Raw genomic sequence first — 18374 nt, 5'->3', positions numbered from 1 at the left:
CCCCATTTTTTAATTGGACTGTTTGCTTTTTGTTGTTACTGAGCTATAGAGGTTCTTTATATATTCTGAATATTAATCCCTTACAGATATGTGATTTGCAAATATTTCCTCCCATAGAACAGGGAAATTCTGTGGGAGAAAATATTTTCATTCTCCTAATGATGTCCTTGGTGCACGAAAGCGTCTAGTTTTTATAAAGTCCCATTTGTCTATTTTTCCTGTCGTTGCCTGTGCATTTAGTGTCCTATCCAGGAAATCTTTTGCCAAAGTCAATGTCATGAAGATTTTCCCCACGTGGATCACTATACTGTCCACCTGAAACTAATGTAACACTGTATGTTAACGATGCTGGAATTAAAATTTAAAACACAATAAAATTTAAAAACACAAATAAGGAGACACTGCAGACCCAGGACAGCCTGGAGGCGGTGACTAATAGCTCAAGTCCATAAAAAACGGCCTCCAGCAAAACTCCATTACAAAAGATGGGAAAGAAATAGAGTGGAAAGAGTGAAAAAGTAGAAGCAGCAGAGCCTGAAGAATTTGTGGTGGAAAAAGTGCTGGGACAACATGTAGTGAATGAGAAGAATTTTATAACCAGGGACAAGCCCATGTTGTTTCTGGGATGCCATCATTTTCGGCGACTTAAGAAATAAATCATTTAGGGGCACCTGGGTGGCTCAGCAATTGAGCGTCTGCCTTTGGCTCAGGGCATGATACTGGGGTCCTGGGATGGAGTCCCACGTTGGGCTCCCCACAGGGAGCCTGTTTCTCCTTCTGCCTGTTTTCTCCTCTGCCTCTCTCTATGTCTCTCATGAATAAATACATATTTTTAAAAATTAAAAGAAAAAAAAATCAGTTAAACTAAAATTTTTCCTGAAACTGAAATTTTTCCTGAAATTTGAAATTAACCTTTCAAATTTTGTAATTAACCAATTTAAATATAATGTAAACAGTTTAAATCAAACAATTTAAAAGCAGCCATGTCAACCCATATCCATATTTACAGTCATATAAGTGCAAGTTTATTTGTAAGATCCCTTAAAGGAGCATTTTATCACCACCAACAACCTCCCCACCTGAAGGACAAACCCAGACAAGTCCTGGTGTATTTTAATTAGGTGAGCAAACTTGGTTACATGGACATTGAAAGCCTCCTTCTGGTGAACCATTCCTTCCCAAGAAGCTGAAAGTCCCTGTGCTGCGTTGACAACAAAGTCACAATTCGTGGACCGCCCAAGGAGTTGCACATGGAAACCCAACCATAATCAGATGGTTAGAAACGTTGGCAGTTTCACCTGCTGGAATAAATGGGCAGACAGACTTCTAGAACCCACGTTCTTGACCTCCATGTTTTTTCATGGCCCCAACTCATTCCTGATATGCGAGCTGTCTTCTCAGTATTTGAGCTACTGGTTCAGCAGAAACCAGGAAAAACAATAACATTGTAGTCAGAATGGTATCAAACTGTATATTGTTTATTGTAAATACTGGCCCACAGGGGGTCAATAAATAGTTTTACATTCAAAATAAACACAGGAATAAATAAAAGCAGTGACATTCACATGCCTGTCAAAGTATCACCGAAACATATAAAGCAAAAAAGGGCAAGTTTTCTCACCTCCTCACCTTCATCTGCAGACGGGATGAGTCTTGAGTCTGTAGTGTGCATCACTTTAGACCTTTGTATATGAGCATGTACAACTTTTATTTATTTAGCTTGATTAGCGATGTTTTCCCTAGAGCACTTTGTGACCAACACGGAAAATGCACATGAGAGTAATTTTTTAAAACCTGTCCCCAACTTTGTTTCTTATGCATTTACATTTAAGGTGGTGATGTACAATGGCTCTGTGCGCTCTAACACTTGGATTAGCATTTCTCAGGTGCAGACAAGTGGGCTGACCTCCCCCAATGTCACACAGCATCAGGTGACCTCCCTGGGATGTGACTTCACAGCCTGTGTCCTTGATAGCCACGCTGTACTGTTGCCTCTTCCCTGCCAACCAACAGACCCACCCCATTTGTAAAGCCCACAGCAAATTGTCTGGTGTAGGAAACGTGGATCAAACCCACAATGAGCTATCATCTTATACCTGTTAGGGTAGCTGTTACTTTAAAAGAAGGAAGGGAGGGAGGGAGGGAGGGAGGGAAAGAAAGAGAAGAAGAGAAGAGAGAGAAGAGAGAAGAGAAGAGAAGAGAAGAGAAGAGAAGAGAAGAGAAGAGAAGAGAAGAGAAGAGAGAGAGAGAAGAGAAGAGAAGAGAAGAGAAGAGAAGAGAAGAGAAGAGAAGAGAAGAGAAGAGGAGAGAAAAAGAAAGAAAAAAGAAAGAAAGAAAAAAGAAAGAAAGAAAGAAAGAAAGAAAGAAAGAAAGAAAGAAAGAAAGAAAGAAGAAAGAAAAAGAAAGAAAGAAAGAAAGAAAGAAAGAAAGAAAGAAAGAAAGAAAGAAAGAAAGAAAGAAAGAAAGGGAGGGAGGGAGGGAGAAGAAAAGAAAGAAAAAGAAAAGAAAATTTCCCCCCACATTTTCTCATAAGAGATGTTAACTTTTAATAGCAGGTCAAAATAGGGGCATCTGGGGGGCTCAGTTGGCTAAACCTCTGACTCTTGATTTCAGCTAAGGTCATGATCTCAGGGTCACAGGATCAAGCCCCACATTGGGCTCCACCTTCAGTAGGGAATCTCCTTGGGGTTCTCTCTCCCTCTCCCTCTTTCCCTCCCCCTTCTCTCTCTCTCTCTCTCAAATAAGTAAATAAATCTTTAAAAAAATATATCAGTTAAAGGTAGAAGGTGGAATATTAGCTTTGGGAACCAAGAGAGATGACCAAGCAGAAAGATTAAACAGATTAGCTGAGTATCCTGCCCGTACACCATGGCTCACTCTTATAAGTAATGATATCAAGATGACTTTTTTTAAAAAGCTTTTAAGCTTTTCCCAGCTTTAGTGAGATATACTTGGAGTAAAACACTGTATAAATTTAAGGTACACCACGTGGTGAATCGACAAATATGTGTGTTATGAAACGATGGCCAAAGTAAGGCTAGTTAGCACCTCGTCTGCCTCATGGTTGTGATTCTGTTTTGTGGTGAGAACTTTAAGGTCTGCTCCTTCAGTGACTGTCAAGTGTGTAATCGTGCTGTGAGCTATCAAATACCTTTCCTAACTAATATAGTTCATGGCTCCTTCAGCTTCTTGAAAGCTGCTGCTCCTCCAGAGATGCACTGCGCAGTACGTAGCCACGAACCCCACGTGTCTACTCAAGTGAATTAAAGTTTGGGAATCGGTACCTCCATCGTGCTGGCCACACATCTCGCGCCCAATGCCACACATGACTCATGGCTGCCACAGAGGGTGACATAGCACCTCTGTCGTCGCAGGGAGCCTCACGGGGCCATGGGGCTCTAGGGAACTGCGCTGAAGGTGGGCATCCCCAGGTACCCGCCACCCCATTTTCTCTAGCCCCACAGCAGCAGCCTCTGGACTCATCCCCCAGCTGGGTTCTGACCTCATCTGTTCTCCACACAGCATCCACACGGCATCTACTTGGCGTCTGAAAGAGCAAGCCCTCAGAAGCCTTGCTGACTCTTGCATCTCACCACTGCGGCCTCTGACTGTGGAGCTCGGGGCCTTTGCACATACTGCTCCATGGCTCCCCAGCTTCTTTCTCCTCTCATGGATCCTGCTCTGCCTCATGGCCACGGTCGCCATGCCACGGTGACCCTCTTGTGGCAAAGCCACAGAAGTGTTGTTTCAGCCTGGCATTTATTGAACACCTTGCCAGGGTTGGTGTCAGGGAAGGGATGGTGAACAAGGCAGGACAACCCTGTCATCCTCCCTGAGGTTCTCCCCTATGGGGAGAAACAGACAGAGCCCCAAACTGCGGTCTGCAGGGCCGTGAGCACCAGGAGTACCCTCACCTGGGTTGCAGGGCCCTGGGAGGTACCTCACTCCCCACCCGGGGCAGAGCCTTGAATAGGGCTGTGGACTCCTGTCTTTGGAGCAGAATGGGACATGAGGCTCCTGTGTTCCAACACCTTGTAAACTGAGGCAACAGAGCTCAGACGTTTGGTGATGAGCCAGAGGGCCCCCCGCCGACCAGGTCAACATAGATCCCTGGTCTTTCTGCAAATGGCAGAGCCGAGGTCGAGGCACTAGAGGGCAGCCAGAGCCCCAGAGTCAGCACTGCAGAAACTCAGGCAGCAGGAGTGGTCGTGAACGCGGGAGCAGGGGAGGGGCCCGAGGAGCCTGCACAGGGCCCGGGGTGAAAGGACACCCAACCTGGGTCAGTCTGGAGCCACCAGGGAAGCAACAGTGCAGGGTCTGGACAGGAGAGCTGGGGTGTGCAGTCTTCCGTCATCTGCTGTCACCACATGTTCGGCGCTTCCCACACCAAGCTGCCCGCATATGGGTCAGACAGGGTCAGAGGCGGCCATGGAGCTGGGACCTGGCCAGACTGGGCAGGGGAGAGAACGAGACACCACGGGCCGGGTACTCCCAAGATCCTACAGTGGCTTCTAAATGGTCTCTGGCCCAGGGGCCGGGCAGCATGGACGAGCAACGCGGGGCTGGGTGGACAGCTCAGGACACAGACCTGCCAGCGGGTAGATGCAGGGCCCGCTCCCCCAGCCCTCCTGGGTCAGGTCTGCTCCTGGGGTCGCCCGCAGTCCCCTGCCCAGGCCGGCCAGTCCATGGGGGCACGTGAGAAAGCACAGACCAGCTCAGCCTACCCTCACTCAGTTGGTGTTTAGGCCCAGCCCTTCTGGGGACCATGGGCACCAGCAGCCAATCCACCTGTCCCCCCCCCCCCCCCCCGTCCCTGCAGGCATCACCACCTGTCTGTCCTGCCGGCCCCACGGGCACCTACAGAGCCTGCACACATGCCCGCTGGCACCGCAGCCTGCCCTCTGCGGGGCCTGGGTGTCTGCCCCTGGCCAGGAGCCTCTCCCTGGAGACCCCAGCAGCCCCAGGGAGGCTGCCTGCGCCCGGCCCTTCTCGGAGCTCCTGCTCACTTCCTCCCCACACAGCCAGGGCGTGTCCCGTCCTTGTGGCAGGGAGTCCCCAGCACAGCTGTCTGGGTTGTTGGGCAGTGGCAGCTCGCATGCTGTGCTCAGTAGGATCCTGAGGCTTCTCACGGGAAAGGGCACTGTCTGGCTGGGCTGCAGTACTGGGGACAGTGCTCTATCCCACTGAATTAGCGACTCTTTCTAAAGGCCTCCCCCCAGTGCCCTGGGGTGACCTAGGAAGGACACACCCCATAAGTGCTAACAGTCTGGCGCTGTCCTGACTACCTCCAGGCTCTCTCCTGAGGGGTGAAGGATCTGATCTCTTCCTGAGGCTGCAAGGAGTCAGAAGAGGGCCCAGTGCTTCACCGTTGGCACCCCGCCCCCCCCCACCCCCCCAGGCCGTGGCTCTGAGCCCCCCCCCCCCCCCCCCGCCACTGTGGCCACGGCTCTGAGTCAGAGGTAGCCCTGAGACCAGAGCAGGGATGGGCCGGGGACCCTGTGGCGCCGTTCCGGAGTGTCCCCACCACTCACAACCGACCGCTGACTGACTTAGTATCACAATCCTAGCAAGCAGGGGACTGTGAGCCATCCATGCCAACAACATCGCTTCCCAGAATCTAATTCTGGGCATTTCTAAGCGTCGGTTTGACTTTCCTGAGTGTCTGACTCTGGCTCTGCACTAGCCGCCCTGGCTGGCTGGACGTTACCCTCCTGGTCCCGGGACAGCCCGTCAGACGTCCCCTCCTCTCCCACCCTTCCCCTCTCAGGTGCTGGTCCAGAGGGCGTTACTCGTAGCATTTCATCCAAGGGGCGGGTTGGGGCGGCCACCCAGGAGGGAGGGCGCGTGTCCCCAGCCCTCTCCTGTGGCTTCCAGCAGGGACGGTCCACAGGGTCCCAGCACACAGAGCAGCCCTCAGGATACAAGAGCTGCTGGAAGAGGTTTTAACAGCTCCAAGGAGGGGCACCGGGGGGCTCAGTCAGTGGAGCCTCTGCCCTCGGCTCCGGTCATGATCCTGGGGTCCTGAGATGGAGCCTCATGTCGGGCTCCCTGCTCAGTGGAGAGTCTGCTTCTCCTTCTCCCTCTGCCTCTGCCCACCCCCTACTCATGCTCTCTCTCTTCTCTCTCTCTCTCTCAAATAACCTTTAAAAAAAAAAAAAAAAAAACAGCTTCAAGGACTAAAAGAAAGTGCCCTAAACTGCCTTAAAATGAGAGAGGTTTTATCAGAGTCTGGATCCCACACTAAACCCTCAAGACTTCTTTCCTGAAGGACTAGGCCTCGGTCTCTGCCTGCTGCCCCAGGGTCCACCCCACACCAGCGGCTCCAGGATCTTCGACTCCAGCCATAGGAGGGAGCAGCCTTGGGCATGCCTGGAAGCCAGTGTAGACCGTAAATGAGCAGATTCTCCCTCGGGAGAGCCCAATCTCGGAATCCGAGAGCTCCTGACATGCTATGGGTGCTGAGAATTCTTTTTTTTTTTTTTTAATTTTATTTATTCATACTCTTACACACAGAGAGAGGCAGAGACACAGAGGGAGAAGCAGGCTCCACGCAGGAAGCCCGATTCAGGACTCAATCCCAGGACCCCAGGGTCACGCCCTGAGCCAAAGGCAGACGCTCAACCACCGAGCCACCAAAAGGCCCGGTGCTGAGAATTCTAACAGCTGGTGTGGCACCGCGTGAGACCCTGCAAGGAGCCTCAGGCCGGGGAAGAGGAGCACCTGAGCCCCATCACCAGCCCACGGGTGGGGGACAGTCCCACAGAGCCCACACTCGGGGGCCTCTGCCCAATGGCCCCCAGGGTGCTTCTGACCAGACTGGCTAGAGAGAGGCAGCACCGAGTGTGGGGTGTTGCAAACCGTCTCCCCACCCCCTCCATGTAGGCTTTAACCTTCCTACTGCAAGCCCGTTCCTGGAAGAGGCCAAGTCCTGTGCGCCGTTGCCCCTGAAATGTGCATGTGGCCCCAGATGCCTGGCCTACTCCGGAAGCAGCAGGGCCTCAGTCCTTGGCCGCCGTGGGGGACCCCACACCCCCTGACCCCTGGACCCGCTGGCCCGGCACCCCCTCATCCCCATCTGCCCACTGGGCAGTGGGGCAAACTCACCCTTTGTTTCAGGCTGTCTCAGGGGCACAGGTTCCCTTTATTTCTATTTACTGTTTTCAATCCATCATTGAACTTTATTTTTCTTATTTAAATTTCAGTGACCACACAGAACAGTGTTGGCTCCAGGGGCAGAAATCAGGGATTTGTCCCAGTGCTCCTCTGACAGGTGCCTCATGCGTGCCCATTCCCCATGCAGCCCAGCCCAGCCACCTCCTCCAGCCGCCCTCCGGGTGTTCTCTGTCTCACGACTCTCTTCCCGCTCTCCTTTTTCTTCCCCTTCCCCTGTGTTCATCTGCTTTTGACAAAACACCGTTAAAACGTCCATACTACCCAAAGCAACCTGCACATTTAACGCAATCCCTATCGGCTACCACCAGCTTCGTTCACAGGGCAGGAATGATCCTAAAGTGCGTACAGGACCAGAGCCGACCCGAACAGCCGAGCAGGAGGCATCACGAACCGGACTCCGAGGTCTATTACGAAGCGGCTGTGATCATCAAGACAGTGTGGTCCTGGCACAAAAACACGCAGAGCAACGGAACAGAACAGGGGAAACGTGGGCTCCCTTTAAAACAAGATTAGATGTGTTGGGGCCTTGCTGTCAGCTTCCCAGGACTTGAGTCCTGTCTTTTCCTGGAATGAGTTTCTCCGGGGACCCCACCTGCCCAGCTCCCTGAGGGTCGATCTGGCTGCTCCAGGGACAGCTTTCTCCTCCTCCCTGCGAAGGCCCTGATGTAACACGGGGGAAATGTGTAACGCTCCTGCGCCCATAGGGTGCATTCCTTACCTGGAAGGTTCCTGTAAGGCCACCATATTGGCTGGGAGCTCACGAGGGGCTGAGCACCATCCCCACAGCCTCAGGAGGGGCAGGCGCTCCATCCTGTCTGCTCAAGGACGGGGACTAGGGATTGACACGGATGCAGGAGGCCATTCCGCCATCCCTCCTCCCCCGGGGGACACGTTGCCAGAGACACCTGTTCCCTTTGTGCTGGTACGTGTGGTTCAGCCTTGTCTCCTCCCACCACCTCCCCTGCCCACCTTTGTCCCTCTCTACCTGTCTCACCTGCTGCGCCCGGAACACATCACTGGCAGCTCGGGCGCCACCCGAATACGCCACTGAACCACAGGACTTTCAAACTTATGACAACCTTGGAAATCTTCACATTAATCTCCTGGCTCTGTGCCAAGGCAGCGATGCACTCACTCAGATTGTGCAGATGAGCAGGGCCCCTTCCGCCTGGAGCAGCCTGGCTGCCGATGATGGCAGCCACCTGCTCTGGTGACCAGGGACACACCGTCCTGCCTAGACAAGCAGGAGCAGGGGCAGCTCCACCCTGCTGTGAGTTGAGATGATGCACAGAACGTGGCACCTCCTGTGGCACGTGGGTCCTCGTCTACCTCGGAGGCAGCCACTCACTCCCACATTTTGCATTTTCGTACTGGTGGATGTGTCTCAACTCTTTGTCTGTCTCCTAGAAATAGAAGAACAACACACGTTGAATTAATGAAAAGGTCAAAATTTCAAACCCAAATAGTATTATTTCTGTGAAGCTCAGATCCCCTGTTGTGAGACGATGCTCCGTGGGGAAAGGTCTGTCAGTGAACGCATCCAAGGGCATCATTACCTTTCCTTAGCGTTTGAAACCCTCATTGGATGCCTCGTCTTTAAAGGCCAATGTAATATAACATTTATTAGTCTAATTTCTCATGACTCGAAAATTTTTTTAAATCCTGTGCAGTTAAAATTAAAGCTTATATGCTTCCTATTTCAAAAACATTCTTGGAAACGCCACCACAAGGGGATCCCTGGGTGGCTCAGTGGTTTAGCGCCTGCCTTCAGCCCAGGGCATGATCCTGGAGTCCTGGAATCGAGTCCTGCATCGGGCTCCCTGCATGGAGCCTGCTTCTCCCTTGTCTGTGTCTCTGCCTCTCTCTCTCTCGCTCTGTGTCTCTCATGAATAAATAAATAAAATCTTTAAAAGAAAAAAAAGAAAACGCCACCAAAAAAAAAAAAAAAAAAAAAGAACACTAAGTTGTAGCTTCTAATGGTGATGAGCATGGTCAGTAACCTAGATGAGCCCCTGACAGAAACACCTCAGGCCGCGCTCCTGAATGGATGCACGTGGGAACTGCTGCCTGTCAGGCCTGCTGAGGGAGGAGTGTAGTCACCTCGACTTGGCCTCTTAGCCCGAAGCGAGCCCGGCTACAGGAGTGGGACAGACTAGAGCGGTCACCTTGTGTCTGAGCTCACTGCCATCTGTGTGTTATCTGTTGCAGGCGCTAAGGAAATTGATATCGCCGCGACCCTGGAGCACTTGAGAGACCAGAGGCCAGGCATGGTCCAGACCAAGGTACTGTCCACCAGTCCTCGGGGACCGCGGGGCCGTCAGGGGCGGCCAGTCCTCAGGGACTATGGGGTCACCAGGGGCAGCCAGTCCTCAGGGGCCGTGGGGGCGTCAGGGGCATCTCTCTGAGGTTGCTTCCGAGCAAGGCAAGAGAAGGGGACAGGGGACTCCCACACGCAGGTCCCAGGCAGGACACAAGGGCCCCTCCTGGGAGGGAGACCAGTGGTTCCAGCAACCACCCTCATTTCAGCACAAACAGACACAGTAGAGTCTTCAGCCTGTGGAGCCTTCCCCCCACCAGATCTGGGAGGGGTGAGAGCATCACATCTTTATAAAAAGAGGTTGGTGATCGGGGCACCTGGATGGTGCAGTCGGGTAAGTGTCTGACTCCTGGTCTTGGCTCAGGTCAGCATCTCAGGGTCGTGGGATCGAGGCACACTGGGCTCTGTGCTGAATGCAGGGTCTGCTTGGAATTCTCTCTCCCTTTGCCCCTCCTCCCCCTACATGTGCTCGCTCTCTTGCTCTCTCTCTCTCTCTCTAAAATAAATAAATCAAAAAAAAAAAAAAGAGGTCAGCGATAAACCCCAGCACCTTGTCGTGGAATGTTCTAGATTCACTCGTCATCCCGCCAGCCTCCCCCACCTCTGGCCCTCGGAACCACAGCTCTGCTGTGTGGTCATCAGAGGTCCCTGCGGGGTCCTCAGGGCCTCCAATGCCTCAAAGTAGCTGGTCTGTATACTTGATGCAAAGGACTTATGTGCAACGAAAGTAAACACAAGATTGCGGGGTGGCTTTGGGTTACGCAGAGCTAGCAGCAAGGGTGGCATGATGTTCCTCCAGCGTTCGGAAGATCCCGCGTCCACGTCTGTTCCCTGAAAGGGCTGAGCCATAAGATACCAGTCTTGTCTTCCTCAGGGTACTCCTGACGCCTGGTGCTGCTAACACCTGCACAGAAGACCAAAGTCAGTAGCAGAAGCCCTCGCAGAACTGCTACTTCCTGCCTAAGGGGACTTGAAGCCTTAAACAAGCGCTCCGGAAAGAGGAGCTGGCCTCAGGGCCCGAGGATGGGCTTTGGCCTGGTTATCCCGCCCCCGGGGTCTCACTGTTCCCCCCGGAGCATACCAGCGGCCCCCAAGTCCCCCCTCTGTCTAAATCAGGCATAACCCGGTCTGAGCTGGGTGGGAGAGGAGACAGCCGAATCCACACATTCTGCTGAGAACATCGAAGCCACGCACCTCATAGGGCTACGCTGCGCATTTTGAACTGGAACCATAGCTCCCGGGGCCTTCCCCAGCACCATGTGCCCGCCCCATCCCCCCCTCACAGGTTGTTATGAGAATCACATGTGATTAGCGTGAAGACTTTATCCGATGGTGATACACTTTGTTTTCTTAGGGCTTGTTTTTTAATTTGCAATTTTGTAATTATTTTAGACCTGCAAAGCACTTGCAGAAATAATCCCCGTCATTGGCAGACGCCCTCAGTAGGCTCCCCCTGCCAGCGTCACCACAGGAGATGGAGGCCAGGAAGCCATCATCAGTATGAGCTACTGACTCAGGCATCGGCCATGTCCCAGCTCACCCGTGTCCCCAGTGAGCCCTTGCTGGACAGGACCGCCCCCCCCATGCATTCCGTGGTCATGTTCTGCCCCCCAATGCATCTCCCTAGTGGGACGGCTCTGTGGCCTCAAGAGGTCTTGGAGAGCTGGGCAGGCATGGCTTGGGGTTGGTAGACTGCCCTGCTTGGGTTTATCTGACGTTCTTGTGATCGTTCCAGTTGTTCCTGTTGGGCAGGAACATGACCCTGTTTTCTCTCCTTGGATTGCTCGGCTCAGGGGGCATCCACCCAGTTATTCCTCTTGGTAATGGGCAGTGTCCTGCAGGAGAAGCTTGGCACTGCTCATGTCTCTCTGCTGTCCCGCTGTCAGACTTCAGCAGGTGACTCTGCCTCGGTGACAACCTTTGGGTCTTGTGCCAGGGAGGGTCCACCCTGTACACGGACCAGTTGGCGGAGGCCCCGTGGGGTCCAGCACGGCAGGGTCTGGTCACCACCCCTGAAGGGTTGGCCGCACCTGGTGGCTGAGATGGCGGTGGGAGAGCAGCGCCACCTGTCAGCAGGGGTGAACCACAGATCCTGCATCTGCCTGGATCCTGGTGCTGCCTGGATCCTCTACTGACAACCTGCAGGAAACCTCAGGTGCCTCACCTCGCTCCCTGCCCCGGGGTGCGCCTCCAGCAGGCCTCCTACACCCCGGCCAGTGCAAGGATGCCCCAAACACACTCCGGGGTGGGCCTAGCAAACTACAGGGACGGTGCCCGACTCAGCGCAAAAGCCATTCGGGCCTCTGGTCTGCGTCCAGTTTGATAAAACAGGCCTTGGTGCCCGGGGGGGCCGCCAGGCCCTGCCGGGAAGGAAGATAAAGCTGTAGTCGTGACCACTGTGTGTCACAGAGCTGCTCAGGTTAGTGACTGACTGAGTGAATGACCAAACATTCGCGCTATAGCACCTTGGGCCAGATTACTTAGCTGTCGCTTGTCCCCCAGATGACAGAGCACCTGCCTCCCCAGCCTCCCTGCAGGAACCCACCCTCTTCCTACCGGTAGGGGTTTAAAAGTTGTCCTACGGTGTGTGCGTGGAGGTAGGTCCCGAGATTTTCACATCAAAGCTGACATCCCATCCTAGTTTATGACAGCTTCACCCAACATGACTCCAGGACACCGAACTTTCCCTAAGGTTCAACTTAACAAAAGGAGAATTTCTGTGGGAAACGATAGTGCCGCACGGCCCAAACACTCTTCCATAGAAGCCAAGAGAAGGTCTCCCATGGGCCGTTCATTCAAACATGGTGGTCAGGTTGCCCCACATGAAGGACAGATGGTGGGCTCCATGGACCAGGACCCAGCGGAACCCTGACCCCAGCACACAGCCTGACTGCACAGCCTCATCCGTATGTTCAGAGAAGCCACCGACAGCTGCTTTTCCCCCTGGACACAAACCCTTGGCCGAACAAAACATGGACATATCACACGTGTCTACCTGAGGACAGACACGGAAGACATGGCCCTGGCCACGCAGCTGGCATCTGTCACGGGGATGAGACTCCAGCAGAAGGATGTGTCCCCCGGTCTCCATCGCCACGCATTTGTTAGCCTTGAGCATCCGTCGTCCACCGCCTGTGTCAGGGGACAGGCTCCCCCGACCCCCTGCAGGGCATCTCGGGAGAGATGTCTCCTTAATCAAGGCCTGAACGCTCTCCATAACGACATTCCCTCTTTTACGTTGGTCATTCTTAAAAATGAAAGCTCATTGACCTGTGTGTCCCCAGGAAGCGGTGATGTCTGATTGGCCGGGGGGTGGGGTGGGGATGCGCACGGTGTATACAGGCAACGTCCATGCCCCCTGCACCTCCCTGGCTTGTTTCTGCATTTGGATTTCACCCTGTCCATGTTCCACTCCACAAGCACGTCTCCCTAAGGCTGGACTCACCTTCCTGGAGACAGGGCACCGTCCCACATGTGTTCACACCTCCCCATGGTCTGGAGCGGCAAGTACTGATGGAAATGAGTGTAATCCGGTGCAGAGCCCTGGGCCCCGCCCCTCGCCCTGCTCCATCACAACCCACCTCATCACTTTGAGATCATTCCCCTCCATCCCTCCTTGTGTCTGTGTCCCCTGTGCACCTACGTGTACATGTAGACGTACATATGCACACATACATGCATGCATACATACATGGATGCACGTGTATAGACATACACATGTGTGTGCACTTGTGCATATATGTGTGCATTCACATGTGCGCACCTGCATGTATGCACACACAGTCCTGCATTCATGTGCACGTACATACACGTGTGCACACACTCATGCATGCACAGATGTGTGCATGCATGCAGGTGTGCACATGCATACACAGTTGTGCATCGTGTGTGTAATGCACATACACGTGCATGTGCGTGCAGTCATGTACATGCACACATGTACATATACGCACTCGTGTGTGCACATGTGCACACGTATATACTCGTGCATACACACGTGCACACCCATGCACATGTGCACATGCGTGCACCCTATCCCTGGCCTGCTGTGCTAACACATGTCAAGGATGGAGCCAGGGCTGGTCCCTGTGGAGGACGGCTGCCCCCGGGGAACAGAGGGCATGCTGTCTGGACCGGCCTTATGGGAGAGGCAGGAAGTGCTGCCCCTGAGGGGTCGTTGGCTCTCCATGGAAGGCAACAGCCACTCGCTCTGGCTCCCCTTGAAATTGGGAACGATGAAAGTACTGTGGGTCCAGCCAGCCCTTTGTGCGAGCCATGAGGATCCAAACAGGAATCTGAGTGTAACTCTAAATGCAAACACACACACACGCAGCCTGCCACCCCCAACACCTCCAATGACCCTCGCAGCCGCCACCACAAAAGCATGTCAGGTGCAGCGTCTGCCCAGCCTTTCTTTGAGGCCCACCCAGACAACTGAGGGGCCAGCTCAGATCTGTCAGCGGAGGTGGTGCCACTGAAAGTGGGGGTGCCCGGTCTCCACCTGTGACCAGTGAGGCACTGGCACCACCACGCCTCGGAACTACCACTCGTGGACATGTCTCGAGGCAGGAGCAGGGTGGCTGATGAGCCCTGACTCATCGCCGACCGGCCCTGAGGAGCACCACACGCCTCTACCACAGGCCCTTTGTCACGGAAACTGCCCCCCGCCTACAGCCGATGCACCCAGAGCCGCCTCCTGTGGCAGGACCCAGAGCCATGAAACCTGTGCATCCCAGAGGCCCATCCACTCCAGGGGACACACGATCAATACTGTAACAATTTAAGCCACGCCTCCTGTCATGTGTCACACATCCTGCGAACACACAGTGTCTGGATGATTATGATCAAGGCACAGGTGCAAGTCTGCCATCTGCTTTTGCCACTTGACCTTGTGGCACACACATTGCCTCCCTGCCTCCCCACCAGGTACTCTCGACAGCTGCATAGGATTCCAAGTGCGTGAACGCACAACTGTCTTCATACTTGCCCACTTTCCCATAAACGTTGTCTTGGGATGGACTTCCGGTGTGTCTCAAGCTGGAAGCAGGCATATGACATATGACATGAGAGTTCCAGGGGGTCTCTTTTCATTTTTTTCACATTTCAAGTCATCACAAAGCCTTGGTCCACCCATTGGCAAGCAAGTGTTTTGGGAAGAAATGGTCTGGTGTGGCTGTTCACACGTAACAAACCCGGATCCTCCAAAGGACACATCCCCTTGAACGAGCTGTTAGCTGGAGAGACGGCGGGGCATCTCTCTGAGGTTGCTTCCGAGCAAGGCAAGAGAAGGGGACAGGGGTCTCCCACACGCAGGTGCCAGGCAGGACACAAGGGCCCCTCCCGGGAGGGAGACCAGTGGTTCCAGCAACCAACCACATTTCAGCACAAACAGACACAGTAGAGTCTTCAGCCTGTGGAGCCTTCCCCCCACCAGATCTGGAAGGGGCAAGAATATTCCGCTTTTGTGGGGTGAGCTGTGCACCAAGGCCCAGAGCATCAAAGAGTGATTGCAGGATCCCGGTGACACGCCGGGGCCATGGTGTGCACAGTGTCCTCGCGTCCTCTTCTCATGCACATCTGCACAGTGTGAGCGCAGGGGCAGCCCCGAGGACCCTTCCCTCCCGGCCTCGGGCTCTACCCCTCACAGCAAACCAAGGCGGCTGCCTCCCCCAAAGGACACACACTGGTAGCTCGGGACATTTCTCCCCACAAAGGGGCCGGCGGTACGGGCGGGGCGCTGTGGCTGGTCCTCTACCCCCCTCAGCGACCCCAGCCCCTGGTAGAGGCATGTATTAGTCCATGCAGGTCATCGCTTCAATGCCAGTGCGAGGAGCATGCCAGAGGACACAGCCTGTTGTCCCAGAGTAAGCATTGAATTACCCCACCGTTCTATTGTTTCTGCTACTTACTGGGTATCCAGTGGACTTTGGTCATGATTTTTGGATCTGGAGCTACTCTGCCACTTAAATTGTCAAGTATTAAGCCATCAGTGGGGCTTTCCTTGCCCAGAAACTCCCAATCGATGATGGTGGCCATCATTTGCCAGTCCTGGGCTTTGCTGGTATGATTGAGATGTGCCCACAGCCCACCTGGAGTTTCTCGAGCAGCGTCGGGGGTGTCGTGTGGCAAGTGTGTGCAGGGGAATGGTCTATGACCCTCCCGTTGCTGAGGCCTCTGCTCCCAGAGGACAGAACAGTCCTGACACCGCCCTCATGTCTACCTCCTGGTCTTGCAGGGTTTGGCCTGAGGCAGCTGCCCTGTCCAGTGTGTGGCTAGGAGCACACGTGTGCACACGCACGTCTAAGGCTGGCCACGCCGCGGGTGAGGTGGGGTCTCCTGGCAGATGGAACAGGGTGGGGCTGATGCCCGTGACAGCGAGGACACTACCCTGCTCCCTTTCCGAGGGGCGGCGGCATGGCGGGTTCCACAGCGGGTCTGCAGGCAGCTGGAGGGGAGGCTGGAGCTCAGAGCGCCAATGTGGCATCTGCCCCAGGCCTGCGCTCCACCGTGGTCATTGTCACCGCGCAGTCAGAGGGTGCCAGGTGGGGGCTCCTGCTTGCTGGGGCCTCAGCAGCTCCTCCCGGTAATGAAAGATGAGCCTTTCCTACGTGACGAATTCTAATCGCCATCAACATGGGGTATTTTTTTTAAGATTTTATTTATTTATTTATTCATGAGAGACGTAGAGACACAGGCAGAGGGAGAAGCAGGCTCCATGCAGGGAGCCCGATGTGGGATTCGATCCCAGGATCCTGGGATCACTCCCTGAGCTGAAGGGAGACACTCGATCACTGAGCCCCCCAGACGTCCAACCCGGGGCCTTATCTTGCAAACCACTGCCCTCTCCTTTCTGTGGAGATACATGACCTATGTTGTTTTTGTTGTTTTTTGTTTTTCTGAACTATTTCTTTCTGCAAAATAACACAGCAGAGCTAAAGGGCGGAGCTGAGAGGAAAGTGGCCCCACTCACCTCTTCTTCCCTTTCTTGTCCCTCCAGGAGCAGTTTGAGTTTGCACTGACGGCTGTGGCGGAGGAGGTGAACGCCATCCTCCGGGCCCTCCCACAGTGAGCGTCCACCTCCACCACTGGCCGGGAGGACCCCACACCCCTGGCCGTGTCTTCGGTGCCCCTGCCTCATCGCCATCACCGTCAATGCAGTCTACCGGGTACAATGTGCATCTGTGTTCAACCAAATCATAATTGGGAGAGGTTTGTGGGATCGTCCAATCACAGGGACAGTCACTTTTTCTGTGTTCGCTTCCTTGAAAGAAAAATTACTTTTCCTTAAAGCACATACTCACCTTTTCCATTGCAAACTGTGTCGTAGCAACGACGCAGTCCTATGTGCCCTGGACTGTCTCCAGGGAGCGCTGAAGGTTGGGTCAGCTGTGCAGGGAGGGGACCCAGGGAAAGCTGGCCGGGCACCGCCTGAAGACCGAGGGCACCGCAAAGACGTGGCACTTGTCTTTAGGACGACTTATCACTGGGAGGAACCCCTGGCTTATTCAGGAGCTAGAGCAACAGACTGTTACTGCTCTGCTGCTCTGGGGTAAATACTAATAAAACCGTCACTGCTCCCCTTGTGCTCCCCACGCTCCCCGACGCCCACTCCCGGCACTGTTGACACCCGCCCCGGGATGGGCAGGGGCCCCAGGGCACTGCCTCGCAGGCTGTCCACCCCAAGTGAGGCCTCACATCGGCAGCCAGTCTAGAGACACACTTATAACTTTAAAATATGGGTTTCCACATTGCAAAAGCAGATGCAGCCAACAAACTCTTTCCTTGGGGGTAAGTAACCAGAATCAGGGGAGCCGGTCTGGCAGGTCAGAAGCTCCAGGGCCCCCGAGGAGCATGACGAACCCCCGCCCCCATCAGACACGTCTGCTGCCCTCCCAGGGTGTGTCCTGGGCCCTGTGGCTTCCAGAGCAGACCCTGGGTACCCCATTCCCAGGAGGAGACGCAGGGTGACATGTATGTTTCTGCTTTGCTGGGTGTGACATCATAGCACCAGGGAGAAAAGTGGAGATGGCAGTGCCGGCCCCGGGCCTCCTCCCCAGTCACCTAGGTCAGGCACTTGTGCAACTCGCGCAGACACGAGCATCTAGGGGTGATTCCGATTTGCCCCCCACCCCCCAGAGACGGAGGAACTCATTTCCCTGGGATCGGGACGACAGTTTCCAAGGAGGCGTGCAGATAGCTCCGGATGCTGCAGCTTCCGTTTTAGGAGTGGTTATGAGCATATCCCGGTCCCTTTCCACGTCCTGCTTCCTGCGCACATTCTCTCCGCCCTAAATAGATTCTACGTCCCAAAAACCAGTAGCCTTGGGAGAGCGGCCTGTGCCTGGGGAGGAAGATGCCAAAATACTGTTTGTGTCTTTAAGTGGTACCGTCATGTCATCTGCTCTATAGATCTATAGTTTTTGCCAGAGTTGTTTCTCCCTATCTGGAATCTAAATAATGAATAGAAACTAATTTATCTGAGTATAGGAATCATATACCTACTTGTAATTTCTAACTCCTTATGTTTCGAGAGAGATCCTCCAGCGTGAGATATATGAATATATTTAATTGTGTCAGATTAAACTTTTGATTTCACACTTGAGTGGTCTTCATTTGGGGAGTACAGAGCAACTCTCCCTGCCCATCCTTTGCCCCCAGATGTTGGGGAGCAAGTCCAGGCCTGAGAATATTCCACTTTTGTGGGGTGAGCTGTGCACCAAGGCCCAGAGCATCAAAGAGTGATTGCAGGATCCCGGTGGCACGCCGGGGCCATGGTGTGCACAGTGTCCTCGCGTCCTCTTCTCATGCACATCTGCACAGTGTGAGCGCAGGGGCAGCCCCGAGGACCCTTCCCTCCCGGCCTCGGGCTCTACCCCTCACAGCA

The 18374-nt window shown here is 54.0% G+C and overlaps 1 protein-coding gene across 4 annotated transcripts in view; it reads left to right on the top strand.

Annotated features, from left to right (window-relative positions):
• The window catches only part of PTPRN2 (protein tyrosine phosphatase receptor type N2), a 725828-nt gene extending 707741 nt beyond the window's left edge, over positions 1-18087 (top strand). For all 4 annotated transcript variants that reach the window (XM_049095287.1, XM_049095286.1, XM_025449397.3 and 1 more), the window contains 2 exons: positions 9382-9455; positions 16488-18087. In XM_049095287.1, the coding sequence (XP_048951244.1) occupies positions 9382-9455; positions 16488-16559 (146 nt within the window). In that variant the 3' untranslated portion in view covers positions 16560-18087. The remainder of the gene's footprint in view (positions 1-9381; positions 9456-16487) is intronic.
• Positions 18088-18374: the final 287 nt, after the last annotated feature.

This window comes from Canis lupus, chromosome 16 (assembly GCF_003254725.2).
Source record: "Canis lupus dingo isolate Sandy chromosome 16, ASM325472v2, whole genome shotgun sequence".
Taxonomy (NCBI): Eukaryota; Metazoa; Chordata; class Mammalia; order Carnivora; family Canidae; genus Canis; species Canis lupus.
The sequence above is the reverse complement of the archived record's forward strand: the minus strand, read 5'-3'. Positions and strand labels throughout refer to the sequence as shown.